Genomic DNA, 18,241 nt, shown 5'->3' on the forward strand with positions numbered 1-18,241 from the left:
GCAGTCAATTTACAAGAGCACGTAAATGAATATAGGGCTGTTGCTTTCAAGAGAGAAGGAAAGGAAAAGAGTGGATGATAGTTACTGAATAGTATTCTTGATTTTTTCCACCCCAATCATCACATTATATCATCAAACTATGAAAACGAGCAAAGGTGTTAAGTAATGAACTATCCAATGCTATAAATACTGCTTGCCGCATCCATGTAGTTAGCCATCAGAACAATTGAACAACCCCCTACACAACCTTTTCTTCTTCTTTTTTCTTTGTTGGTCGCTTTGATTTTGATTTGCTATCGAAGCCTTTGATCACCCTCAAGAAAAGAAGACATGGACAAGACTCAATTGCAACAACAAGCTGTCATCATGCGAAGCTCACTCTTTGATGAGGTCTTTAATGTTTTTTTTTTTCGTTTAAATTTATTCATTCTGGTTATCTTTATTTTTTTTCCCCTCCTTTTTTTAAGGCACAACGATCATATTAATGCATTTAAAAAAAATTATTCTCAAATAATATTTTTTAAAACATAATATCCATCTAATATAGTAAGTTCTGTAACTCATCCATTCAGACCTAGTTCCCTATACATATTTGAAAATAAAATTAATCGTGGCTAATTTTGTAAGAGTTTCACATAGGAACATGCGGAATTAGTCTTAAGAAATTAGTCACTCTTAAACAGTGATTAATTTTTATTCAAAATAAAATAAACCTCTACCATTATCAACGTGCGACACATGGCAGTCTCGCATGAATAGGGCGCAGGACTTACTATATCAAATTGGTATTATAATTGAAAATGATATTACTTGATAATTTTTTTTAAGAAAATAATATCAGAGATATCGTTGTCATTTTCTGTGGTTGCTTTTTTTTTTTTAATTAATTTGGATAATGCAAAAATGTCTATATCGATAGATTGGTTAAACAACAAATGAGGGATAGTCTACAATAGGATATGTTTAATAAAATTCAACATGCTCAAACACCCAAATATATATATATATATATATATATATATATATATATATATATATATATATATATATATATATATATATATATATATATATTATATATATATATATATATATATATATATATATATATATATATATATATATATATATATATATATATATATATATATATATATATATATATATATATATATATATATATATATATATATATATATATATATATATATATATATATATATATATATATATATATATATATATATATATATATATATATATAAAATATATATATATATATATATATATATATATATATATATATATATATATATATATATATATATATATATATATATATTTAAAATAGACTATGGAATTATTATTTTTAAATATTTGGTTTATAAATCTCTTGGTCGCGCGACTTATGTTATATTATATATTTTAAACAAAATAAAATATTAAATAAAAATTTATTATTTAAATAATTATAATAACAAAATAATATTATTTTAATTATTTTGTTTTCAATTTCTTATAAATTTAAAAGCTCGGATATAGATTTAAATAAATTAATATATAGATAAGTCTACAGTCTTTTTTTTCTTGTTTTTTGAAAATAAATTTTATTTCTTTTTTGGATATCAACCCTAATTACCTTCTCGAGACGAGTAGAATATACCCACAAGCTTCGGCTCTTTATTCTTTTATTTCTTTTAGATCTAAAGTCTAACCCTCAATTTCAGAAACATAATCACCCGTTGACCTTTGACCTCAGAAAGATTTCATACAACTGATTATAAATTATCGTTTACATAATTTAAAAAAAAAAATCAAATTTAAAACAACCCACGATTGTATAAAAAAAAAAAAAACCCTCGAAACTCACTATGGTATAACTATACAAACTGCGTGTAAAAATTGACTTGAGAATAACCTAGCTCATAGTAAAAAAATATGGGACATACTAAGCAATTTATACATACACACTGATCTCATAATATTGCACAAGCGAAAAATACTTACTGCACAAACTATCTAAAGTATGCATACATTACGAACCATTCAAAACTAAATAAATAAATAAAAAGTGAAGTTGTAGTGTTATACAATATTTTACATAAAAATATATAAATATAAATTTGTTAAAGTTTAATTACTTATATATATCATCATTAAGTCCTACGAAATACATTTTGTCAAATCAATTGAACATCTCCTATTGAAAAGAGACATGAAGAGGTTAAAATAAAGCATACAATAGCTTGTAATATTCTTTTTCATGCCCTATACTTTCAAAGAGAAATTGAGGAAAACTCTTTAAGCAGTTTTCCATTTTATATTTTGGGGAAAATTTTACTCCGCACATGGAGAATTACTTTTATTCATATTGTTGTAGGGGTACCTAGACGAGCAATTCATTCAGCTAGAGGATTTGCAAGACGATGTTAATCCCAATTTTGTGGAAGAAATTGTGACCCTATTCTATAGCAACTCTGTAAGATTGGTCTACAACATAGAACAAGCACTGTAAGTGAATTCTAGCTATCTCATTGAGAAAGCAATCGCTCAACGATGACTACTTTTCTCTTGTTCTCCTGTCAACTCTAATGTGCTACACAGGATGAGTAAACCTACGAATTTCGCCAGGCTAGAAGATTACATGCATCAATTCAAGGGTAGTTGCTCTAGGTGAAGTGCTTCCATTTGAGAATACAATTTTTAAGTTTTTCCTTAGTCAAAGCTTCTTAATTAAGATATTGATTCAATTCAAGGCTAATTATTTGAATATATTATTATTATTATTATTGAGAATTGTTTTTCTTATGTTGCATAAGATAAAAAAAATCTTCTTACACACACAATAGGAAGAGAGACGAGAGAGAATAGGAAAAAAGAAAAAAATTTAAAATGAGTCCAAAATAAGATTTGTCTGTCTAGAATGATTGTTTTATCTTATGCAACATAAGAAAAACAATCCCCATTATTATTATTATTAAACTTACGGAAATTTTTTTCTTATATTGATGGAAAAAAATTATCTCATGCAAAAAAAAAAAATTATGTATTAGAGATAGTATATAATTATAATATTAAAGTTACTTTATTTTTCTCTCTCCTCAGACATTATCGATTGATATGACGGAGAGAAAAAAAATAATTTTACCATTCTAACTATGTATTACCAGTATATAATTATTTTTTTACAAGAGATAACTTTTTTTCATCAACATGAAAAAAATGGAACCCTTAAACTTATCAATCATTTAATAATTTGGTTGAAATTCTTTTTATTGACAGCATTGGAGCAAAGAAGGTGAAGAATGAATGTACTAGATTCAGCGAATATTGCGCAGCAAAAAACTTTGAGGGGTAACTGATTTTTTCACCTCTACGCAACAATGAGGACCAGTTTTGGACCCTCATAATGTTATTTACATATTATTATTATTATTATTATTATTATTATTACTACGTTATTCTTACACTATTTTATTAATAAATAAAATAAAGAGTGCATTTTAATATATATTTTATACTAATTTAATTTCCCAATAAAAAAATATAAAGATAATATAAAAAAATATTAGTGTATAAATTACAAATTTCTTTGAATTACCGCTCTCGTAATTTCTTTTACTAATAGTATGGATCTGTAATGTCATGAGAATACACTTTTCAGATGCTTCAGGACTTTCCAACAAATCAATCAAGAGTATACGACTTTGAAGAAGAAGCTTGAAACTTACTTGCAGGTATGACTTTTAGTGTCTTTTTCAGGGATCATTTGATGATGCTATGCATTTTTTTCCTGTCTCGTGTACAACTTTTTTGTCATATAGAGATATTATTATCATGCTTATTTTTTATACGATATATGTATGGAGAAGGAAGCAATGAACTCTTAAATTAGTTATGTTTCCTTCCGTCATGTATTGGTATTTAATTATTTGCCTTGTCTCTGTGTCTGGGTACTGTCAATTCAGTTAGCAAGGGAAGCTGCTGAAATTAAATGATATTTAGAATGGGCGCTGAAATCCTATTCCGAAGATCGTTCCATCACCTGAATATTGGATTTCGAGAAGAGCTATGTATTACATATTTACCTAATAAAAGAAGGAAATATTATATTTATAAATTTTTTTTTTTATAAATTTAACTGTGTATTAATAAGTATCTTGGGGGATACACATTTGCAACATGATAAATATTAAATTCATTTTTTTATGGGATTAATGTTTCTTCTATCAAGGAGATAAAATTGTCTCCTATAACCTTAAAAATATATTGTTTTGAGGTTTAAGGTTAAAAATAAAAGGTATTTTGATAAAATTCATTATATAAGAAAAAAATAAAATTTTAAAAATATCCTTTATTTTTAATACTAAACTCAAGAATGATATCGTTCTGGAATTGCAGGAGATAATTTTATCTCCTTGTAAACAATTTTTTTGCATATATATATATATATAGGGATAAGATCTGTTTACAATTTTTTTTTTGTAAATTACACTAAGTACGACCGGTCGTACACTGCATGATTAAAGTATGACCGGTCGTACTTAGTGTAGTTTGTAAGAGTTTGTAAACAAAAAAGTTTGTAAATATAACCTGCCCCATATATATATATATATGTGTTAGGATATTATAACAACCAATTAGGGTTACTATCAATGTTACTACCCATTAATTTCACCGTTAGATCTATTATGTTGATCCAATGGTTATATTTATTTTCATTTTTATATGGTTATGATTCTTCATATTTAATTAATGTTTTCATACAAAGGTGAAAATAAATATGAAGTATTAAATATGGAGAATCATAACCATACAAAAATGAAAATAAATATAACTGTTAGATTAACATAATCGATCTAATGGTGAAATTAATTGGTAGTAATATTGATAGTAATCCTAATTGCTTATTACAATATCCTACCTCAATATATATATATATATATATATATATATATATATATATATATATATATATATATATATATATATATATATAAAATATTTTTCAAGCTGCTTGAGATATATTTATCTTCTTGAGATATATTTATCTCCGGTCACCCCAAAATTATGTCGTTTTGTTTATTTATTTTAAATGGTTATGATGTTTTTTTTTCTCTCTTCCTTTATCACCATTGATCCATCTTTGTACGATTATCATTTAGTAGCCGGAGATAAAATTATCTCAAAACAGCTTGAGAAATGATAAAAATAGACATGGTGTAATTTTTGTTTGATGTAGAAATATCATTTATCATAATAAAATTTTCTTGACGTAAGAGAGTCACTCGTGGGAATATGCTTTTTCATGTTATCTTTAGTTTTAGGGTTTTATTAATCTCATGTTAAATGAGATAGTTATCTCATGTCATAGAGACAAACTAGTGGGCTCCACCACCTGAAAAAATAAAAGAAAAGAAAAATGTGACACAGTTATCGAAGAATGGATAGGAGAAAAAACTTATGTCATGTGACATAAGAATAGTTTTTCCCTTAGTTTTATGTATGTAAAACTAGGAAGCAACACTTTTCTTTAAGGTACGATATTTCTCTTTACATAAAAAGTAATAGGGTTTTATTAATCTCCTTCCACATAAGATAGTTATCTTATGTGGTAGAGAGAAAATGGGTGGGTCCCACAATTACAAGAAAAAAGAAAAATAAAAGTGGGGTGCGAAAATCGAAGTGAGAGAAAATGAGATAAGTTACCTCATGTAAAAGGAGAGTAATATTTCCCAAAGTAATATATATATATATAGAGGGAGGTTATTCTCACTACCAAAATTTTTCACTACCAACTTACTACCTATCTAATCATCATTAGATCAAAGAGAGAGAATGCTAAAAAAAATTTGAAGAAAGAGAAAATATTAATTTAATGGTGATTAGATAAGTAATAAGTTGGTAGTGAAAAATTTTAGTAGTGAGAATATCCCTCCTCATATATATATATTCATACCTTATACATACATAATGAATAATCAATTTATATTAATGTAAGAATAATAAGTATTACATTCAATCTTAACTTTTAATCTATTTATATATAAAGGCTCAAATATGTTAGTCACTTGAGCCATTAAATATAAGTGAGATCAATAAAAAAAAATTAGAATATAACTTATATCAATATAAGTTAATCTTGTTTCTATATATATATAAGATTTTGTTGAATATATTTTTAATTTATTATATTTTTTATTTGGTTTATATATTTTTTATTAATTATTATTTGTAATAATTAATGATTAATTAATCATTAGTAATGATTGATAATTATAAATATAATAATTAATTATTTAGTTTTTAAAGTGAATGAATGAGGCAATATAAGTATTTTATAAAAAAAAACAATGAGGCAATATAAGTATTTCATCCAAACGGGATCTTACTTTGTAGATCAGTCGTGTTTTTCCAATCATGGTAAAATAAAGAGTAAATACTCTTTTGGATCCTCAACAAAAAAACACGAAATCTATTTTAATTCCTTAAAAAAAGTCGATTTGTGGTCTTTCTAAAATTTCAGTTATTTGAAATTATGATTCCTTTGAAATTCAAAAAAGATCCATCGTTAGTCTCTCAAAAAAGACTAATATAAATATTTTTTTCTAAGGGATTAAAATAGATTTCGCATTTTTTTTATTAATAACCCAGAAAGGTATTTACTCTAAAATAAATATCCTCACCACATAAGACATTAGGATATAGGGGGCGTTTAGTAAAAAAGAAAAAAAAATTATCGGAAAAAAATAATTTCTGAGAATATAATGAATTTTTTTTCCTAGGTAAATTACTAGAAAGTGTTTGGTAGGCCAAAACGTTTCCGAGAATGTTGAGTTAATTTTACTAACGTTGTATGTTAATTTTTCCATCACATGAAAAAAAAAAACAATTATACTTCTTCAATGGTAATCTTTTCCAACTATTTTACATAGAAAAATAAGTGATGGAAAAATAATTTTTTCAGTCATATTTTTCCTTCAGCTCCTATTAAACATAGACAAATAATTTTCCCATCCCATTTTGCTAGAAATTTTTTTTTTCACCTCCTACCAAACACCTCTAGTAAGAAATTTGCATAGGTTATATGTTTAAAAATATCCCCACCCACCACAACATTTATATAGTCCACAAAATGCAGATGCAAAGACAAATATTGCACACTGACCACTTAAATTGCGCCACTAACATCTAGCAGTCTGACCTTAGCTTCTTCTCAAGTGTGGAGTGTGGTGTTCACCACTTGCCTTTAAATATAATCATTCCACCCCTCCCCACTAATTCCCATTATCAAAACCAATGATTTAAATTGTAGAATGCGTGACTCAATTTACATACATTCTGTCATAATATTAGAGGTCTGATGGGAGGTAAATATTTGAATGAACCCGCCTTAATTTGCGTATATTGACTCGTTTTAGAGAATAAATTGGAGAGATCAGTTATACATTTTTCAGGTTAACTAACTAATTGAAAATAATAAAGAAGGATTAACGAACTAACCCATTTAAAATTGAAAAAATGACAAGTTTTAAAGGTCAATTTCTGGATCAATATTAGAGATGGTAATTTTCAACACTACCAGTTGACACGACATAAACATGACACAAGCCGACTCGTTTTGAAATTCATATCATGTTCGTGTTAGAAAAAATTGACTTGAAAAAATTTGTGTTATGTCTCGTGTCAACCCACGAATCTGAAATTGACCTGTATTAATTTTCTTGAAAGTTATTTGTGTCGTATCACGTCATAAATAGGTTATTTATGTCTTATCATGCTGTGTGTCAACCCGCATAATAAATAACACAATTTGAGATTAACATGTTATTCGTGTCAACTCACATAATAAGCAACATACTATGAATTTGTAGGTTATGTCATGTCGTGTCAACCCGCTAATTAAGCGAGTCGTGATAGTATCGAATATTTCAACCCAATTTCAAATTTATATCATATTCATGTTGAATACATTTGTATTTGTATTCGTATTCGTGTTTGTGTCTTGTCGACTCAAATTATCACTCCTAATCAACATGCATAATCCACAGCTGAGATTATAAATGAATAAAAATGACAAATTAAGCGTGCTATCTAATAGTTAACCCGCATAACCGGTCACACACAAAAATTAAAACAAAAAATAATGACTAATAGATCAACCCACTCCATCCTACCACATCTCATGAGCTATACAAAGCAGGTTGGAAATTACTTGCCTAAAGTAACGCGTTACAATATGCCACCAAATCCAATATTTTTAATGGGCTAAATAGATAGATTCACCGAACCTAACTTGTTTTGCCACGGAGAAAAATATCGCGAAATAGATGTTCACATCCTCCATGGGGAATGAAAGGATTTACAAATATTAGCATGCAACATCACTAGGATATAACTTGGAGGAGCTATTTTGTGCCAAACATTGATACTCCAATTGTCATTATTGCAGCAAGGATTACAAAGTTGCTACATTGCAAGGGAAAACCTTTCAACAAGAAAGTGTTTTGATCACGCTTTAATGAGAATTTTAATATTAAATTAGGGAAAAATATTTGTCCTTTTTTTTTTTTTTTGATAACATTAAGGGGCGAAGCCCCAAATATTTGTCCTTTTAAATGACATAACTTGTGTCATTTTATTCTCACAAAGAGGTAGGACCAATATCTTTATTTTTTTGTCCTCTCTGCCCCACATGATCTATCTCTTTCTCTTACTTAAAATGACATAATTTTACATCATTTAAATTGATACACACTTTTCCTATTAAATTATCATTCTAAAATATCAAACTCACACCTTTACAGTATATTTCAGAGTAAATTTGTATGAAACACTTTTACGACTTTTCCCTTTATTTATTTATAAAATCAAGAATAGTTTTCACTTAACAATTCTTATACACTTTCACTTGTATAAGACATGTATAATTATTTGGTGACTGATTTTATTTTTTATATATTTAAGGGTAAAGTTCAAATACTCTTGACTTTAAAATTATTTATCATGAATTTGTTTTATCATTTACCTCTTATGTTAATTTTTCTGTCCAAAACAACTTAAATGCCATTTAAAATTACATAAACTGTGTTTATTTCGCTCCCGTAATAATTAAGGATGAGAAAAGAAAAAATAATAATATTTATACTGCAGAGCTATGTAAAACTGTTGTTTGATATCATTAAAAATGAAAAATAAATGGATTTTATGCTATGATCAAACGAATTTTTTTGGCATAATTCCATTTATAAATTATAATTTAAATGATTTTATATGGTAAAAATACTCTCATCAGTGATTAAAAAAATATTAAAAGTAAGTGATTTAAAAACAAACCTAATGGGGTATTTAAAATAAAGATTGTTTTAAATTTGTTAATAGAAAATAAAGATGAATAGCTATCAAAAAATTATCTTCAGTACTAAAGGAGATAATAACTAATAAAATAATGTCAAAAACACTAAATAATCTTCTTGTTCCCAATCAAACAAAAGATATTAATTATAAAAAATAAGAATTTTCTGAATGTATATAATTTGATATAAATCTCTTAGATGCCCCCCCCCCCCCCCCCCCCTCTCTCTCTCTATCTATCTATCTCTCCATATATATAAAATTCTTATAACTGATATTCGATGGCTTTTCACATAATATTTTTTTAACTCTAATTTATAAAAATTAATATTATTTTTCAAAATGTTCTCATTTTTTCATTCTTTTAAAAGTGAGAGTTTATAAAAAAATTTCTTACTGTTGTAAAATAAGATTAAGTGAAAATTATGAATTTAATTTTAATCCAATGATAATAAAATAACAACAAAAGATTATAATATAACATATCTCCTTATAAAGTATCATTGGCAAGTTAATTTGAAATTGTAGTCAAAATCATGCGCCAACCACTGAAGTCTGTAATTTGTTTTTAGAGTAAATACATTTTTGGGTACTCAACAAAAAAATACAGAATTTATTTTATTTTTGTAGAAAAAAAAAATCTATTCAGTCTTTTTTTAGAGACTACTGTGTGTCTTCTTTGAATTCTGAGTGACCACAATTCAAAAAACTAGAAAAAACTAGAATTTCAGAGGGACTACATATAAATTTTTTTTCTAAGGAATTAAAATAGGTTCTGTGTTTTTTGTTTCCAAAAAGTTATTTATTCTTGTTTTTGATATGATCATGTAAAAGAATTATAATCATATAAATATAGATTAATGGTGGTAAGCGATGAGAGAGAAAAATATTATGATATGTAATTATAAAATTATCATCATTAATTTGTAGGAAGGTGTTTTCTCTTTTATTTTTTTTTATTTTTTTATATTTATGTTGTTCTTTTAAAGAATATAAAATTATATTATTTTAAGTGAAAGAAAGATATACACGATGAAAATAATGAGCGAAAAAATAAGTGTTTTTTTTAATTTATATTTTAAATAAAAAATATTACTTTTTATTAAAATAATCATCTTTTAAAAAGAAAAATAATTTTTTTATATATGATTAAGATTCTCCCGGCTGATATAATTAAATAAGATATGAGAGAATTATGGCTTTCCTTTTCCCTTTCTATTTCCACGTGTCGTTTTCTCTTTCTCTTCCTTAAGGCTTGCTCCTACTTGTCGCCTCTAAAAATGATCCGTTCAGAAACCATTTTTCAGAAGAGTGATTATTTTGTCACGTTTCGACAAAAAAATTATCAGACTGCCATGTTAACAGTAAATTTTGTCAAAATGCCACGCAGCATAATTCGCTACACAGTGCAGCGAATTATGTATGTAAGTAATTCGCTACACAGCGTAGTGAAATATACCACGTCAGAACCAAAAATGCCACATGTCAAATTTTGAGAAATTCGCTAGCCTATGTAGCGAATTTTCTAAAATTTGACATGTGGCATTTTTGGTTCTGTGCGTTCTGACGTAACATATTTTACTATACTGTGTAGCGAATTATTTGCATGCATAATTCACTACACTGTGTAGCGAATTATACCACGTGGCATTTTGGCAAAATTTATTATAAGCGTGACAGTCTGGTAATTTTTTTGTCCAAACGTGACACTTTGGTCATTGTTCCCCATTTTTCGGCGATGGTTGAGGAGGAGGAGCGTACTGTGGGTGCGTAGCAGTGGATTCTAACTCTAACGAGTGGGTAATGGCTCACGCGTCTCTAGAATGTGCTACCATATTATATTCGTTGGATGCGTAGAAAAATGAAGAATCTCATAAAGCAGATCTAAGGAAGGGAGGGGTAATTATGGAAAACTACGGTCCCGGGAAGATTATGTGGTCGATGCATGCTCGTAATTGGAATCGAATTAGATATTAGACAGTTGTGATTTATTGGTGCTACGCGAGTTATTTTTTAAGAGACAGGTTATATTTATATATTTTTTTTTTACAAACTACATTAAGTATGATCGGTTATACTTTAATCATGCAGTGTAATAGTGTATGACTGATCGCACTTAGTGTAATTTGCAAAAAAAAATTGTAAACAGATATTATCTCATTTTTTAATATCTTTTTTCAGAGCCAACCCAATTTTAATATTTTATTTGAAGTTAGTTAATTCCTTTCGATACTTTCACAAATTTTGATTCTTTAAATTAATTATAAGATTAATTTAAAGTACAAGAGCATATACGATAGTGATAGATATTTAATCACCAAAAGCGGAGTGAGAGATTTGATTTGACTTGTGAGGACTGGGCATAATATGTGGAGGACACATCAACAGTATTTAACCGTTGTGGTTAAAAACATAGTCAAATGTGTGTTTTTGGCTTTTTGCTGGATTATTTTGAAAAATAATATAAAAGTAGTATAATAAAAATTATATATAAATAACATTGATATTATAAGAATGAGTATACAGTTAATACATACTTATATCCATATTGTATCAATAAATATATTATTATTTATGTTATTATATATATATATATGTATATATGTTTGAATATAATTTTACATTTTAATTAAAATCTTCACGATCTTGTGATTTATTTGTGTTTTATCATATTATAATTTTAAGTAGGATATCGAGTTTAACTATCTTATTTGGAAGAAACTAATAAAGTAATTGACTTCTCAATGCTTTGGTTTTTTTTTAGGTGAATTTTTTTTATTTAAACTAAAGCAACGCTGAGAAAGTGAGATTTCAGTTTTACTTGGTGCAAATAATGAATGTTATAATTCAGTGGTTTGATTAATAAATTATATTTTGTATAAAATTATTGTGTGATATAACAATGTCAAATCTTACACATGTATAAATTGTTCCATTCCTTTCTAACAAAGTGATCAATTTTACACGGATATCAATTGCGTATCTTTTTATTCAATAATTATAAAGTTAGATTAAAAGTTATTACCATATAAATTATATCTATATAATTTAACACGAGAAAGAATCCGTTTATAATTTTTTTTTACAAATTATGCCAAGTCTGACCGGTTATACATTTTTTATTGAAGTATGACTGGTCAAACATAGTATAGTTTGTAAGAGTTTATAAACAAAATTTTTGTAAATATAACATTTTTCAATTAACATTATTTTGAATTCAAGGGAAAACTTTTTGGTGGATGAATTTGAAGGGGAACTTATTAAGCAAAACAATAAATTGGAATCAGAAAAAATCATGGCAGACCTGGGGAACACTAGTTGACGAAAGGCATCTTTGTGGGGGACAGATACAGACGGGAAAATAGTGGTGCGGCACATTCTAGTTATATGAATACTACGAATGAGAGGTCATTTGATAGATAAGGGGAAGCGACCAATACTTGAAGGTTGCAGAGAAGGGAAGGATTCTCGCTTTACAGAAAAACAACAGAGCATTCCGTTTTGAAACAGGTTTGTATATATATAAATGAAGATGTTGATTACTTTCGTAGAATGTCTCTTTTTCAACACAAACTCTACTCACTGATTAAGCTAACAGCTACCTTCACACACAGGGATCTCCAAATGGACGTTGAAGAGAGTAAGGGTGTTTCGGGGAAAGACTCAAATGCGGAGCTGGATGATGATGGAAGAATCAAAAGAACCGGTCTGCTTTCCCTATCTCTCCGGCCCTCTCATAATTCACATGACTTGTTTATACACATTATTATTAGGGTTTTATAATTGTCATTCAACATGAGAATTAAAATTTTTCCATACATTTCTTCTCGATTTCCGTGCTGATATGGGTTCTTTATATAATTTTTTTTAACACGTGGATCCCACATGCTTTTTATCTCTACAACATAAGATTTTAATTCTCATTCAACATGAGAATTATAAAACCCTTATTATTATTATTATTATTAATATAAGGATAGATTATTCTACCTACCTCTTTTTCTATCTATTTTTGTCTATTACTTTCTAATATCATTATATCAGAATCTCAATAGAAGAGAGAAATAATAAAGGTAATTGAGATTATGATCTAATAATGTTGAAGAGTGCTAGGCAAAAGTAAGCAAAAAAAGAAATAAGTAAAATGAGATTATATTTATAAATTTTTATAAATTACATGTACTCCCGAAAATACACTATGTACTTCCGTGAATACATAGAGTAATTTGCGAAAATTTGTAAAATAAATTTATAAACGGCTCATTCCCTTAAATATGATATCCAATTTTTATTATATATTATATTTTTATGTCATCGAGACTCAAAAGTGGTGGGGTTTTTGATCTAAGAAATGTGAATTTCAAAAAAATTCACATGTTTAATTCGTTGACCACACATTTTACCGGACTAATGCAGAAAGACGCATTTCAAGTGACTACGCGTTTAGTCGCGCACCTGACACATGCGTGTTTAGGGTTTATGTCACGGAATGCGTGCCTGAACATGAGGCGACTTGGTATTGTGTTTGTCAGACTTGTAAAAAATGTGCACCTGTACAAGAAAAAATCTTATTAGTGTCGCAAATTTTGTCACTACATATGAAATTTCGTCACAAATTCCTAAGTCGCAAATTTATTTGTGACAAAATTTGATTATTTGTGTCAAAAATTGTCATTTGTGATAAAATTTGTGACCAAAATTTTTGTCACAAATAAACTTTTTTCTTGTAGACGTGTTTAGACGCGCACCAAGTACAGAAGTGTTCAGACTTGTCAGAAATATGCACCTGATACAGACGTGTTCAGATACGCACCAAGTACAAATGTGTTCAGATTTGTCAAAAACTGTTCAGATTTCTCAGAAACGCTCATGTATCAGGTGCACAACTAAACGCGTAGTCACCTGAAATACGTCTTCCTGCATTAGTCCGATAAAATATTTGGTCAACAAACTAAACAAGTGAATTTTTTTAAAATTCACATTTAGTCAAAAATCCAAAGTGGTGAGAAAAATCTGCATAGAGTGCCCTATATTAGACCCGTTGGCCATGATCATGACCGCAAACTCGTCTTCATTTTTTAGTTATATATTTGATGATGTCTTTAAGAACTCGAAAATTATTATTATTTTCCATATATATTGTATAATTATTTATTTTTCACTGAAAAAATGTTAATTATTTTTCACTCGAAAATTTTAATACTCACGTTAATCCAGCTGTCTTGATTACAGGGAACGTGTTGACGGCTACGACGCACATAGTAACAGTGGTGGTGGGAGCAGGAGTGCTTGCTCTGGCATGGGCCATGGCTCAGCTGGGATGGATTGCTGGCATAACCATTATGATCACCTTTTCATGCATCTCCATTTACACTTATAATCTTATAGCTGATTGCTACAGATATCCAGACCCAATCAATGGCAAGAGGAACTACACTTACATGCAAGCCGTCCATGCATACCTAGGTATCATAAACACATAATAAACTTATTTAATATAATCCCAAGTTATATATATTTCTTCGCATATATAAGTATTTAAATTTCTATTTACAGTAAGTGAAAATATTTATCATTTAATTATATTATGTTACATCACTAAAACAATTTGAGTGTGAAAAGTTTACTTTTCTAATCATATATATATATATATATATATATATATATATATATATATATATATATATATATATATTATAGTGTTAAAAAATTTTGCACTCGTCATCAATCAAAATTAAGTCGTCTACATAAATTCATGGCCTATTTCAAATGTTTTTGTTAACTCCATATTTCTATTTAATAATTAGGTGGAAAAATGTACCTGTTTTGCGGATTGGTCCAATATGGGAAGCTCGTTGGGGTTACAGTGGGCTACACAATAACTACTTCTACAAGCTTGGTGTACGTTATTACATTGATAAACTAATTACGTGTGTGGCTGATATACAAATGAGATTACTTATTCTGAATTCCTCGTGTATTTTTTTTTTTCTATTTTTATTTTATTTTTATTTTTTTGTGATGATGTGTGGCAGGGCTATAAAGAAAGCGATTTGTTTCCACGAAAGAGGCCATGGAGCTTATTGCAAATTTTCAAATAATCCTTATATGATCGGTTTTGGGATAGTGCAAATTATATTGTCCCAGATCCCAAAATTCCACAAGTTAACATGGCTTTCAACCATTGCTGCTATTACCGCTTTCGGTTATGCATTCATTGGAAGTGGGCTTTCTCTCGCAGTCGTGGTCTCGGGTATAACTTTCACCTATATTTTTCCAAAAGCTTCCAACATTAATAATTCCAAAATGCTAATGTTAGCTTTTGAAAAAAAAAGGAATAAATTAAGAAAAAATGTCAAAATACTATTTTCTTTTAAAGCTCAAATTTCTAGCTTCTAAAAGTATTAAAGTAAGTTAATTTTTTTCAAAAAATTTAAGATTGTTTCAACCTCTACCAATCCAATGCAGCCTCCATTTTTATCAGTACAATCAACGTCATTGATATTTGCTATCATCATCATCATCATCACAAATTTTGTTTTTACATATTTTTTTAGTAAAATTATGCATAAAAATTTCTTTTCATTTTTGGGACAGAATATACCTATCACCAAAAAAAGTTTAATACCTTTACAATCAACTTAATCACCGTTGATTTCCGTCAATTTAACGGTTATAATTTTTTGGAAATTAATAAATGCGACCCAATAATTTTTAATAAATTATAACCTTTAGATTGACGAAAATCAATGGTGATTAGATTAGTTGTAAAGGTTGTAAATTTTTTTTTGCTGGTAAGTATATCCTTCCCCTTTATTTTTAACATCCAAACAATTTTTAACTTTTAAAAAAAAATAATGCATAATTTTTTGTTTTTCAAAAGCTAAAAAGCAGTTTGGCTATGAACAGGGAAAGGAGGAGCAACCAGTTTATTCGGAAACAAAATAGGACCAGAACTATCTCGAGCAGATAAAATTTGGAGGGTCTTCAGTGCTTTGGGAAACATTGCACTTGCTTGCTCTTTTGCTACTGTTGTTTATGATATAATGGTAAAAACACACAATTTACTAATTACACCATCATTATTTCAAGATTTAGCAAAATGGAATTATCAGTTATATATTCCAATGAATTAATTTGATAATCTCAATGTTTTACTCAGGACACATTAAAGTCATATCCACCAGAAAACAAACAGATGAAAAAGGCCAATGTATTTGGGATCATAGCAATGACAATACTTTTCCTCCTATGTGGTAGCCTTGGCTATGCTGCTTTCGGGGATCATACACCTGGTAACATCCTCACTGGCTTTGGATTTTACGAGCCCTTCTGGTTGGTCGCTTTGGGAAATGTGTGCATTGTAATTCACATGGTAGGAGCATATCAGGTTAGATTATCTTATTTATGAAATTCAATGCCATCATTATATATATGTGTATTAATTTATAATGTCTAATTAATGTGAGATATATTTATCAATATTATGTGACAGGTGATTGCTCAACCAATATTTCGTATAGTTGAGATGGGTGCTAACATGGTGTGGCTACATTCAGCTTTCATAAATAAGGAATACCCAACAAAAATGGGCTCCTTAACGTTCAGTATCAACCTGTTTAGGCTAATTTGGAGGACAATATTTGTGATAGTGGTCACGATTATTGCAATGGCGATGCCATTTTTCAATGAGTTTCTTGCCCTGCTTGGTGCATTTGGGTTTTGGCCACTCATTGTTTTCTTCCCAATACAAATGCACATTGCACAGAAACAGATTAAAGGACTATCAGTGAAGTGGTGTTTGCTCCAACTATTGAGCTTCGTGTGCTTCCTTGTTTCAGCATCCGCAGGAGTTGGTTCCATTCGTGGAATTAGCAAGAATATCAACAAATACAAACTCTTCATGTATAAACAATAGCCCATTTCAAAACAAAACCAAACTCAGTGTTGCTCAATTAACTAATAATAAATTTCTGTTGATGCCTTTCTGCGTACAAGCACTTTGTCATTTTTTCTTTCCCATATATTTCACATTTCCTCAGCCACCTAGCTGATTTTTGTGGCCGAGCAAATTATAATTAGTACCTGTATCACACTTGAAAATTAATAATCTGTGTCACATATTGATAGTAATTAAAATTCATATCAAGCTTGTGAAATATTTATAATAATTTGCGCAACGCGAGAAAATTAACAATAACTCCGTACGACTTAATATTAACTAATTATAATTCCTATTAATATCTACCCCTATACCAACCTTGATGACAAGGAATAATACTTTAGTATTACCTCGCACTCAGTGCGCGACAGTGGTACTATAACTATATATTTTGTAAATTACAGAATTATAATATTAAAGTTTTTCTTTTTCTTTTTCAAATTTGTCGATTAACATGAAGTGAGAAAAAAATAATTTTAATATTATAATTATATACTTTTCAAAATACGTAATTATAATATCACTGTTACACTGAATACTCGATACCAAAGTATTCGAGGGGAAGACGTAAACCGAGAGAATCAAAGATTCAAAACAATACCATGAACAACTTTTTGTAGTGATCAGTCCAAATGTCACTAACCTCTTTAAGATTCGGCTCGGTCCAATAGTTAAACTTGACCCGAAGTTTATTGGTAGAGTTTGAAAATTAAAAATATACATTTTTAGGTTGAATTCGAATCTTAAAAATTAGATGTATTTTTCTTTTTTTTTAATGTAGGGCTTAAAGCCCAGCAAAACAACAAAAAAACCTCAGACAATCCTAATTATGCAAGACTTACTCGCAGATGAGAGGTCCCCTAAAAACAATAGGAGGAAGAGAACAAAAAACTTGTCATCTTCAGGAGGTAGAAACCCTATGTATTTTTAGGTTAGGTTAATATA

The 18,241-nt window shown here is 28.4% G+C and overlaps 1 protein-coding gene across 2 annotated transcripts; it reads left to right on the plus strand.

The window, feature by feature from the left end:
- The first annotated feature begins 250 nt into the window (after positions 1-250).
- Positions 251-17,279, plus strand: LOC133312421 (histidine-containing phosphotransfer protein 4-like). 2 transcript variants are annotated; one of them, XM_061513604.1, is made up of 7 exons: positions 251-390; positions 2,381-2,511; positions 2,605-2,673; positions 3,283-3,354; positions 3,665-3,737; positions 16,517-16,744; positions 16,850-17,279. In XM_061513604.1, the coding sequence occupies exons 1-7, from the start codon at positions 331-333 to the stop codon at positions 17,270-17,272; spliced, it is 1,056 nt and encodes a 351-aa protein (XP_061369588.1). In that variant the 5' UTR covers positions 251-330; the 3' UTR covers positions 17,273-17,279. The 2 variants fall into 2 exon arrangements, with proteins under 2 accessions (XP_061369588.1, XP_061369589.1); XM_061513605.1 differs by lacking the exons at positions 16,517-16,744; positions 16,850-17,279 and adding an exon at positions 3,969-4,160.
- The last annotated feature ends 962 nt before the right edge of the window (positions 17,280-18,241 follow it).

This window comes from Gastrolobium bilobum, unplaced genomic scaffold (assembly GCF_033153095.1).
Source record: "Gastrolobium bilobum isolate Gb01-03AN ecotype WA unplaced genomic scaffold, APGP_CSIRO_Gbil_v1 utg3492, whole genome shotgun sequence".
Lineage (NCBI taxonomy): Eukaryota > Viridiplantae > Streptophyta > Magnoliopsida > Fabales > Fabaceae > Gastrolobium > Gastrolobium bilobum.

What these genes read in the sequence shown, in the direction of transcription:
- LOC133312421 (XM_061513604.1), top strand. Translation starts at nt 331, where the DNA reads ATGGACAAGACTCAATTGCAACAACAAGCTGTCATCATGCGAAGCTCA. An exon ending in TACAACATAGAACAAGCACT is followed by an intron (nt 2,512 to 2,604) that starts GTAAGTGAATTC and finishes TGTGCTACACAG; the next exon opens with GATGAGTAAACCTACGAATT. An exon ending in GCAGCAAAAAACTTTGAGGG is followed by an intron (nt 3,355 to 3,664) that starts GTAACTGATTTT and finishes TACACTTTTCAG; the next exon opens with ATGCTTCAGGACTTTCCAAC.